This window comes from Poecilia mexicana, unplaced genomic scaffold (genome assembly GCF_051168715.1).
Source record: "Poecilia mexicana isolate PSO_F unplaced genomic scaffold, ASM5116871v1 scaffold_23, whole genome shotgun sequence".
Classification (NCBI taxonomy): domain Eukaryota; kingdom Metazoa; phylum Chordata; class Actinopteri; order Cyprinodontiformes; family Poeciliidae; genus Poecilia; species Poecilia mexicana.
The window spans coordinates 7139458-7151520 of record NW_028263392.1 but is presented as its reverse complement, the minus strand read 5'-3'; the positions used below and the strand labels follow the sequence as shown (position 1 = coordinate 7151520).

The window sequence follows — 12063 nt, the reverse complement described above, 5'->3', positions numbered from 1 at the left end:
TCCACAAATCATGTTTTGGATTTTGTGGGGACACACACATATTAGAACAAGATTGCGTTTGTTTGAATCTACGCTGTCACGCAGAGGTACTTTTTTCCCCCCACATTTTGCCACGTTACAAAAACAAATTCCAATATGTTGTACTTGGAAATAGAAAATATTAAAGAAAATGCTCTGGTCAGATGAGATGAAAATGTAATATGCGAAATGAAAAAGGCCAGAAAAGCTGTTAGGAGTTAATGGAGGATGGCTAGAGTTACACAGAGAGCTATCCTGGAACAAAACCTCTTAGAAGCTCAAAATGGCTTAAGAGCAAAGAAAATAAACCCACAATAAGATGGTTTACGTCAGATAAGCATGCATCAGAATGGACTAGTCAAAACCTACACATAAATTCTGGAACATTGCTGTTCATAAATACTCTCCATCCTATCTGACAGATTCAAAGCTGTTTTGAAAAGAAACATTGGCGTAAATTTCAGGTTTTAGGTGGCAGCATCATAATGTGGGAAAATGTATTTACAGTAAGTACTGACTCAGGGAGTGCGGGTAACAATGCACACCAGACATTTTGTGTTTATATTTGTTAAAAATGTTGAAAATCCTGAAAAGAAACAATCCCCACAGTATGACACTACCACCACCAAATAATCTATAGTCAGTCTTCTGTCACTTATTGGAAAGTGGTTGCAATGCATCGTCTTTAGGTGTGTCAAAAGTGTGTGCGTGCGCGCGTGTGTGTGTGCAAGCGCTTTTGTTTTTTTGTTTTTTTTGCAGTACATCATCAACAAAATGTAACAAGTTTATAGGGTTATAGATATTTTGCAGGGCACCGACTCACTTCGGATCCCACGGCCTCCAAAATACCGCAGTTTCAAGGTGCAATTTGGATGCTTCCGTCTGTGAAAGTCCTATCAATATTAACACGTTTGAGGAGTCTGCGCTGAATAATTCAAGGAAGAAATATGACAGAAGAGTCTTTGCCAACCTTATCTCTTCACCGGTGTGTAATTAGATACACGGGGGTGTGACTCCAATTCAAGGTGTCGCCATTGTTAGACTCTGTGAAAATATCAACGGGTGAGGTTAACGCCAATTTCCCTGTCATTAATGAAATGCACAGGGCTTCCTAATGAGGTAAACCACTGCTCCTTGATGGTACTTATTAGCCTAGAGCAGGGCACAAACTCTCACACGCCAATTTAAAACCGCTAAAACTATGATAAATATAAATATATATATGAAAAATAGCAGCAGATGTCAAGGGGCCTTACCTAATTTGATAGAAGGGTAAACTAACTAACTGCCTTGTTGACGTGAACGAGCGGGATGAAGAGGATGCTCGTGTGAGAAAAATATCTTAACACCAGGAAGAAAGAGGGTGGCAGGCGGCGTGTGCGCGGACGAGTGTGAAACTGTGCGCCGGCGTATGTGTGACCTTTTCCGACTCACTGACAACAGAAATAGACAACCCTACAAATCAATAAGGTAAATTAGCACCGAAGGGGTGGGAGAGGGAAATGGCAGGCGGATAAAATTAGCTGTGCGACCGGCTACTCGGACTTGACGCACATTTCAAATAATAACCAACCCGAGGATTTCCTGTGTCAACAACGCACGGATCTGGTGAAGAATGCAGAAGCAGATCACTAAATAACCTTTTGGATACACTCATCACAAGAAAGTCTGGCCCGACTGACACGTACTCTGAGTAAAGCCTGCACTTTTCTTTGTCGTATTACTCTTGCGAGGTTCCATGGGACCGACTTGTTCATCTTAAAAGATTCTCGTCCGAGGCTTTGCGTGGGCAAACCAAACACGCTTTGTGGAACAGAGGAAATCTTCTTTATGCGGAGGAGCGTGTACTACGGATGGACTTTGGAGATTAGACGGAAGGGAACTTCTTTACCTGCAGTGGACGCTGCTTGTCCTGGCTCTTTGGAGATTTCAGGCCACTGCCTGGCTGCTGCAAGAGTAATTGCCTCGCTGCTTGTAGTGCCTGGGAAGACGAGAGCACAACACAAAAGGCATCTTGAAAGACGGAGCTGACTGAGAAAACATTACACATCTTAAGTAACAAACGGCACCGGCGATATGTTTCAGTAACAACTCGTGCGGCTATGATCACAAATAAATACGGTTTGTCTGGAGCACCTCTGAAGAAGTAGGGGGTTGGTGGGGGGTGACGGGGAGTCGAATTGACCTGTCTAGTGTGTGCTCAACTGAAATATCCACTTCCCTCTGCAAATTACCACCACATTTGCATATTCATAATATCAATGTGAAGTAGAGGCAGCACCATGTGAAGTGTCCCTGGGAGCTGTAATTAAAGTTGACAAAATCAACATCAGATTACATTTAGAATGAATTAACCGGCAGTCCGCGTTTTACACTGTGCATTAAGGGTGCTTATGTGCCGCGGATGGGTAGATAGATGGAGAGATTAATAGATTCACCATCTTGATGAATCAAAAAAAAAATTACTACACAGCTGTTTACACATGTCTGGAAGTATTTGAAGTTCGCCGTGGCAAACTGTACGATTTTTCACCAACACGTGTTGAGACGGGAAAATGATATGCGATGTTGCGTTCACATGAACTAGACCGGATTTGAGCAACAGTTTGGAAAACTATGAGAATCCCCCCCTTTGTTTTAAAAATCATTTTCACTTAAAGTAAAAGATTCACAGATCCTAAACTGTGTTTTTACACATATCTAATCATTGAATACTCCATTGCAGTTTGGATACAGATATAAATGGCAAATTGTGAGAACAATATGTTTCTAAAACAAAACGCATTCAAAAAGGCTCCTTTTTTGTCTTTCCCAAAACAAAATCAGGGTTCTGGAAGCATAAAGCTTCACCAAGGTCACTTAAAAGGTCAAAAAAGCCCTTTAGCTTGTTGCTAAATGGAAACTACAAAGCATATGCAAAGCATCAACATTAATAGTCAGATACGGTAGTTGAGTGTTGCCCAAAGAGAAACTCTATCAACACAACAGGGCATTTCAAGGACTTATACCTTTCTTACTTGAATATAGGAATCAATAGGATGTCAAGCTAACACATCACCAAACGACAACAAAAGACAACTCAGTACAGCGGTAACAAGTGGAATTAACCTCATGAGATTGTGTGCAACACCCCGAGTAAATAGATTTGCTTATTAATACACAACGTGTTAAAAACAAAACAGAATGATGAGAATCAAAGACACTGAGGATGCGGTTACTTCTTTACGGTTTCATGGGCTTTCAGCTCCCCTCCTGCTCCGTGGAGGCTTGGCGAGCAACTTCACATGATTCTTCAAGAGAAGCATAAGAGAGGCTGGCGGTAAAGAACACTCTGCACAGACGGAGGCTCCACGCAGCAGAATAGCTAGTTCTCCGCCGGCCTACAAGCATCACGCCGGAGCGGCACAACAACTTCACAAGTTTTTGTGCTTTTGTTGTTGTTGTTGTCGTTTTGTGTCGTTTTTGAATCGACGAGGCGATGGAAAATGAAAGTCAGGCGGCGAGTGACACTTCCTTAAGAACCACGGGTCCTCATTTCATTCTGGAGCTTGCCAGTATCCATGACAACGGTTGCTTTGACAGGGCGTGCATATGGCGCAGCTCAAGCCAGCTGGTGGGAACAATGTTTGAACTAGTACATTGAGATCCTGAGCAAACAGGAGGAGAAGACAGGAGACAGACAGCGAAAAGACAGAGGTTGGACCAGGGAGGGGAAGGAGGAGTGGGAAATGTTGCCGCATCTTGACCCCCCCAGGGAACACATCCAATCCCCCCCCCACCCCACTCTGCTGATCAATTATGAAAAGACAGAGCTCAGGAGGTGCCTTGAGAGGTGGAGGTAGAGCTGGGGAGGGATCTGTCTGGCTACTCAGGAGGAGCCAGGGCTTCTGATCTGAAGTAAACAAACACATTACACTGGCACTGGGTCCTAACTGCATTGATCCGTCTGTTCTGTAGAAAGGAGCCCAGTCGCCACTGGTTTATATACATGCGGGTGTGTATGGTGGCTGTAAGCCGAGCCTTCGACCTTTTCTTCAAAACACACACCTTTGTAGACATCATCAACCACAGCGAACTGGGACGCACAAAGTTTTCGCGTTGGCTGGGAAATCAAATGTGTTTCTCTCCCCCTGCCCCCTTTTTTTTTCTTTTCTCCTTTTACCGAGCATAAAAGACAACATAAATTCCTTGAATGCAGCCAATCACTTTGCTAATTAAAACACAGGGCCCAATTAATCTCACCATGATTGGTGAATCAAAGTAATTATAAGGCTTATTGAGTCCTGCACACAGTAGTTAGAGGGGAGGGTTGCTTGATGAGTGCGACTCAAGGTAGCTGTCAGGGGGGAATGTTTATCCGCGTGCGAATCAATAATGACTCACTGTGTTAGAGCCAAAGTCAAGAAAGCTTCTCGATATGTTATGCACGGTCAAGAGAACAAAGGAGGGAGGGCTGGGGGGAGTATATCTTTTAACAACACTTTCTTGCAAAAGCGTTCATATCCGTTAAACTCAACACATTTTGTTAAAAACAACTGCGTTTTTTTTTGAGAGGGTTTTATATGACAGGAAAATGCAAAGTAACAGTATGAAGCTAGAGAGTCTGTATTTTGTTCAACTACCTTTCATCACGGTATTCCCAAGTTGATGCAAACGTAGTAGCAACATGATGCTGTGGAGACGCTGACCAGCTTCCCTTCTTGAGTTCTCCGAGATGGAACGATATAAGTTGTATAAAACAACATAGTACTGTGCAAACGTATTGAAAACCCCTTGAACTTTTTCACATTTTGCCATGTAAAACCACAAATTTCAGAGTATTTTATTTGAGTTTATTTGTGACACCACAAGACAAAGCAACTGCCATGTTTATAGAAGCTTTGTAACTTTATATTGTCAAACTACAAAAGTACAGTCACTTTGGACGGTAAAAAAACAAGTGCATACCACACTTTTCAGATTATTATGTGTTAAAAGTATTGAAATGTTCATAATTCAGTGCCACTTTTTGTTGGCTTGTTACATAGGCCTAAATAAAATATGTTAAAATTTGTGATTGTGACATAGGAATATGTGAAACGCTCCAAGCTTTTTGGAAAAGCATACTTTTCCAAAAAGCCTTATTCATAGCAAGTATATACATAGAGAGATCATCTATGCCAAGCTTATTAAAAAAGAAAGAAGCCTCCTCATACCGAGGACTTCTCCAAACATAACACAGGCCTTATCAACACCGGACAGAACTTTTTCCACAGTGGCTTGTCATGTCTGCAACCGTCTGGCACCTCCTCCATGGAATTGGGGTTAGCCATTTTTTCAGAGAGTGTGTGATGGTGTGGAAGGTAAAACGAAGGGGATATCGGGGGGGAGAATGAAAGTTCTGTCCCCTTCACTTTCACCGGCTCTGAGTATTCAGCCATTACAGTAAAAAGCACCAATTTGTGCCACCCACTTCTCGCTCCGCATACATGGTGCGGCTAAAGCCCTTCTGAAAGCACAAAAAGGAAAGTCATCAAAAGTTGGCTGAAGAGCTGCCGGAGCAGACAAGAATAACACACACAGACACGCACACACACGTACAGATACGCCATCTATTTAACCTGGGTTGCTATGCACGAAAAAATGACATTCCCAGTCTATTAATTCATACATTGTATAAACAGCACAATGTGACACATTCTTAGAATGAGAGAGCACGGCAGACGGTGCAAAAGAGGGGGGAAAAAAAGAGCCAGGCCCCCACTATATAAATAACAAGGCACTCAGAGGCATATTTGATGTTGATATCCATCACTGAGGCTGGAAAAGGGGGAAAAGAAATACAGGGAGGGAAAATAACACGGCGCGACCAAGACCGCGACACAGGGATCCTTATGAAAATAAGATTCAGCCCAAATGGATCTGGTGTAATTGGTTTCAGATAGTGAGGTCAGGGAGAGAGGCGACACAGGCAACTATTATGCGAATCGAACTGAGAAACAAGAATGTTTACACAGGCATTCCTCTCCTACATTAATAGGCATGCAGAGATCACTAGAGAGGGCGCAAAAGGAGAAAGTGAGAGGAGGCTGCCCCTCGTCTTACTTTCCTGCAGGAGTTCTGCCGGAACATGGTAATAAGCAACCATCACAATGCAGCTTTGTAGGAAGCATGCAAAGATCTTAAACAAGCATGAAATAAATTATTAGGTGCTTTAATACTGGGCCAAACCATTGCAAATCTCCAGATTGCTTATTGCATGTGGCCGGCGGGGTGAGAAAGGAAACAAACCAAAGCATGGCGCTCTCTCAAATCCACATGGAGACAGCGGGATATTTAGCCATGACATTGGCATTGGGAATGTTTGAGGGGCTGTGACATTGTGTTTGGACAGTGCAGATCACTTCCTGACTCAAATCACACCAGGAGTTGTTGTTATTAGGGGATTTAGCTGATATTGGAATGATGACACACGCGTGTAATATCCCGCTCTCAACAGGTACTTCTTTACAGAATGCCTCCACGTTGCAGAAAGCAGCCGTAAACAAGCCGTCAGTTGTCGATCAGTGAGGAACGGGGGTTGCATCAGGGCTAACACGACTTATCTCGAGTGTGCTGAACAGATACTTTGTGTGGATGTGTGTGTGTGGGTGTGTGTGTGTGTGTGTGTGCGTGTGTGTGTGTGTGTGTGTGTGTGTGTTTGTTTTGGGGAGTAAAAGAGACGGTGTGTAACTCTGGAAAAACTCCAGCTGAGCTGACAGCTTTGACAACTCTCACTCGCACACACTTCCTGCGTAAGAATATACATATACACACACAACGCCGCTTCGCCAGGCTTATCCATCTTTGCTTCCGAGAAAACAGATTCGGGGGGGAGGTGGGGTGTGAATAAGAAAAGAGAGAAAGAAAAAAAAACAGGCCAAGCTAGATAAAAATAATGTAAAAAAAAATGCTTGTTGATTCTCATGTCATATCTGCACTTACACAGATGTTTAAAATAAAAATGTAAGATGTGATTCAACTGCTTTTATTTAAAATAGAAAAGCAAATATTATTGGTACTACTGCTAAAATAATCTCACATGTTGATTGTACTGCTTCAATAATGTCTACAATATTATTATTTTGACACATACTATAATCACAAATAGAGAATTTAAATTCAGTGCATTTATTGCACATCTATTACTTTGTTTTCTTGTGTTATTCTGTTGTTTGGAGGATAGCACAAATATAAAAATCTAATATTAGCTGGTTACACAGCAAGACACGGAGCTTGTACTTTGTAATTCTGAATTGCTCTAGGAAAATGCTCCTGATGTTGTAACCAAACATTTCTAAACCTCAATATACCCGGTCCACCTTTACCTAAAATAAAGGTAGACGCTACTTGCCTATTGGTAGAATCTACATGCACTAAGAACTAAAATATTTACACCCTATCTTATGTTTGAGTAAATTCAGCACCGCTGGAAGGCTGGGTATGCGATTGGCAGAGTTGGAAGGGGAAGTGGAAAAGATTGGTGGGTGGAGATATCCCACAAAAAACTTTAATGTAAAACACAGGCTAAGTTAGTGAAAAGTAAGAGCAGACCCTAAGTAACTCAGCAGTGTGAATGAAATCTTTTTAATCTTATATAAAGCTCAGAGGTTTGATGGCATTCAAGAATGGCACAAGATTCAAGAGTTATTTAACCACAAAAAGAAATGCTGTCCAAAGATTGGGTCTCAAATTTGTAGGATTTAGTTCCTGAAACCGAGTACACAGAGAGAAAATACTTGGGGGGGCGCTGGGGGAGACCTCATTGGTGGAAATTCCTGGTGCTGCTTGATGATTTCACCAAACTGGATTGTTTGGCGCTGATAAATGGGAGACAAATGTCAATGATGTCATAAAAAAAGAAGAAGAAAAAGTTCCAACAGAAATACGCGGGTGATTGCTCAGACAATATTTCCATGGGACAGAATAAAAGAACAAACCCGGTAGAAAGGGAGAATTTGGGAAGCATGCAGGAGTAATGAGCATTTTAATGTATGACTCGATAAATCAACAGTCCGTGGAGAATCTGCCTGGGCCTCAGGACAGAGGTAAAAACATCCAGCAGAACAATGGGCTTCTGTGTCCCACTCCGCTACCTCTGTCTTCATATTTTCAGCTACTTCAGTTCCCTCTGTCTCAAACAAAGTCTGTCTTACGCACATCTGCATTGTTGGACTTTTACCTCTTAAAGGATACTGAACCCTTTGCAGAAAAAAAAAATCTTGCAAATTGATTGCTAACTCTTTTCCTAACCATCGCTTTGAATCCATCTGTTTCTCTTCTGTTCCCTTTCCTGACACTCATTTCACAATATTCATTTCTTCCCCTTCGTCTTCCCCCTCCTCCCCCTCTCTCACCTCTTGTTTATTGATTCTCTAGATTAAGAATTCCTTGGGTGACGGATTGTAACACACAAGCATCAAATTATTTTGGGGTGTGCTTATTTGCCTTTCCCTTGCATCTATTTGGCCTGTGTCTGTAGACAATTATGCCTACCCAGTCCCAGACTCAGGTGCTAATAATGAAGGACAAATAGAAATCGTATGTGTAAACTTCTCCCACTGATGAAAATTTATATTAACTTTCTACCACAGTAAACACAGCCGCATAGCTACACCGTCCCCGGAGGACTGATGAGATGAATTTGCTCTCTTCTGCCCCAGGTAGAAAGCTTGGGAAAGAGAGAGGAGTTCTGGTGCTAAGGGCCTAAACTCTATTGTGCAACTTCACACTTATTTTTCTCTGTCTAACAAAGACAAACTGTGAGCTTGCTCTGCTGATTGTGGATCAGTATTCATATTTTAAAACCTGAAGCGTCGCATGCACGCCATATATGTATATATCTGCTTGGTAGACCATGACCATGCATGATTGGCAGCCTTTCTTCTTTTTAATTGCAGGAGTTGCATGTCTGAGTATGGAATACACTGATACCAAAACTATTTGTCAATCCTTGAAAACTTGTATTTCAAAAATTGCACATATTTCCCTTTACAATTTGAAATAAAAGCAACTATATTCCCAGAGGCAGATGCAAGATTCATTGAAACATCAATATAGTCCCTCACAAAAGCATCAATACCTAAAAACTCCTTTTGTATTTTATCAATGCATCTTACTGGGATTCCCTTTTAATGGATGGCAAAGGATAGGTAGTTTTAAAAATTGAAAGTGCAAAATCAATTTGCATTCAGCTCTCCTGAGTCAATAATTTGTAGATGCACGAGGTTGCCACCAAAAACTAAAAAAAAACAAACAAAAAAAACACCCCAAAGGATATGTACATGAAAAGCAAAAAAGAACCCTCTTGGATGTAATATTTGGTAGATTTTGTCTTACAAGGGCCACGTATTCACTCTCTGCATGCTCATAATATGTTTGTCCAGTTGGATGAACTTACCCTGAACTTTATGCCGAAACTTGATACAAATCTTTGGTGACTAGGACGCAAAAGCTCACACAGCGAGGGGTGGGGAAGTGATGATAATGGTGAAACAAAAATAAAGATGTGCAATAGTTGCAAAAATGTTGTAATTGCAGGAATTGCATGTCTAAGTATGTGCAAATCCAGCTCCTATTTATTTATTTTTTGAGTGTGGGTAGACCACTGATGAAAAAACAAACAGACCAATCAATTAGCAAATTCTTTAGCAAAACCACAGACAAATTCGGATTGTTTTGATAAAAGACTTTCCCTAAAAGTATGTGGGTTCCTTCCAATGCCAATGTTCCACGAATTCAAAAGTTTTCAAGGATTCCGATTGCTCATTTTATGTAATCGTGGCGACAAATATAAATGGACATGTTGTTTTATTTCCTTGAAATTTTTGCTACTCCATAAAAACTTAGATATGAGTGTTATGCTTCACAAAAGGGTTTTTATTTTCAGAAGCAGCAACAATTTTTTCATAATGCATTAATTTATAAAAAGGGGTGCAAAAAACAGAAAAATGGAAAAGAGATTATTAGTGTGGATGAAAGAGGAAGTCTGTTGTGAATGACATAACATATTAAAGATGGGACAGCAATATAAAAAAAACTACTTACAAAAAGAGCCTAACTGCTCATAAGTGGTGCCCAAATTATTCATTAATTTTATTCTATTTAAATAAAGACTATTGAACTTTCATTGAATATGTCCCTTGCATTAAATTAAATTAAATTAAATTCAAAAACCCTTTCATAATCCTGAAGGGGAACTAAATAATCAAAACAAGAACAGTCATTTTGAACAAACAGAGGGAACATCAACCATCAGTCATAGTGAGGTTTTAAATGTTTCTGTAAATTGAGACTGTATGGAAAACAGAGTGCAAACTTAACAAAACAGGCAGACTGTGAAATTAACCAGCCAATCTCAATTTTGTTAGACTTAAGAAGTTATTGTACAACAGTTAATACTTGATCAGAGCAGCAAAAATGACAAATATTCAAATGAAGCACGTTTTGTGAAACCTACTACTAAATTATTCTATATTTTTGTTCTCGTCTCTGAGTCAAATAACAAATAATTAATATTTAAATACCTTTAATAACTTGTAAACACTTGTATTATCACAGTATGTTGGGTTAATTTAGAATCAATAATAATTGCTGCTTCCCATTTTCAAAATGAAATGCATTTTATTTTTGAATAAATTTTCAAGGTTGTAACATGAAAATTTCATATAATATAAAGAATGAAGACGTCTCGCATTGAGCTTGTGTAAGTCTTTGTTGACGAGGTGTAGCAGCTTCCACTCCAAAGAAAAAGGCCAGGGGCAACTGAAAAGCTGACTGTGGCATGAGACAACAAGCAGCCGTTTTTTTTTGTTGTTTTGTTTTTTTAAAGCTGTTCTTGCTTCTTTTTTTCACCTAACACAAGTAAAGGCCCCTGAAAAAATGTCAGCTTGCACTGACACAAGCTCAGCCTGCGTGGCGATTGAGGGCTTCTTTGCATGACCTCTTCCTGGGTGGGGGCGGGTTCTGCTGCTGCAGTTCGATAGTACCAGTATCTGTCTGTCTCATCCTGCAGAGCTCAGGTTAAGTGTTGAGTCTGTTACCCTCTTCATGTGGTCGATGAGAGACAGAGAGAGAGAGAGAGAGAGAGAGAGAGAGAGAGAGAGAGAGAGAGAGAGAGAGAGAGAGAGAGAGAGAGAGCTTTGACCTAAACTGTAGGTGAACTTAATCTAAGTCATAGTTCTTCTTTATCTAATTCGGATCGGAAATAAATAACTCACCGCAGCTTTATTTTCTGTCAGGTCTGGACTTTAAATAGTTTAACAGCGCTTTAAACAAGTCCATGTGATTACTTTGTCTCTTGCCCTGACAGTAGCTCCCTGTTGTTTAACACATCCCACAGTGAATGCCTCGCTACCCTCAAAGATAACCTCGGTAAAAGCCGCAGCATCTGATGCTGGACAGGAAAAGCACCCCATTCCCTCCCGGTCTCTTCTCTACATTGCGTTGCTTCTGTAACGCCTTTATTTCCCTCCTCCTCTTCGGTCCGTCCAGTGTTGTGCTGCGATGCTTGACTTGCGAATTTTCCAATTACAGTGATGCATGTTTGACCTTTAAGTGAGCAAGAGAAGATATAGTTATCTACCTTCCTCACTGACAGTCAACCTCTGTCAATCAGTTGTTGTCCTCATCCTCCTTCGCCACGCCATTCACCAATGGCTGGACTGGGATTTATGAGGCAAGCTTATGCAATTGTGTTCGAAGATGAAGTTCAGTTTATGAACGTATGTATGCATTAGCAATGGATTTCAAAGGGACTTCTGGTTGTCAATGTTTTTACAAATACAAATCTAAAAAGTTTCAGCTATCCTCTGTCAATATTTTACTAGCTTCCCTCATACCACAAAAATGCCACCACAAAGTTGTTGAACATGTTCATCGATGTCATTTACTTCGATAAATAAGATTACTCAGAAATCAGCGTAAATGAGCAGCTTCAATGAATCCGGCTGTTCTGCCTCAGAGGACACTGCTGAACTAAGAATAACAAGATAGATTTAAATTAGAATTTTGTGGATGTGACCTATA

At 40.7% G+C, this 12063-nt stretch overlaps 1 protein-coding gene across 2 annotated transcripts in view; it reads right to left on the bottom strand.

Annotated features, from left to right (window-relative positions):
- foxp2 (forkhead box P2) overlaps positions 1-12063 on the bottom strand; it is a 114487-nt gene that overhangs the window by 43617 nt on the left and 58807 nt on the right. For both annotated transcript variants that reach the window (XM_014985192.2, XM_014985198.2), the window contains exon 5: positions 1910-1999. In XM_014985192.2, coding sequence (XP_014840678.2) covers positions 1910-1999 — 90 coding nt within the window. The remainder of the gene's footprint in view (positions 1-1909; positions 2000-12063) is intronic.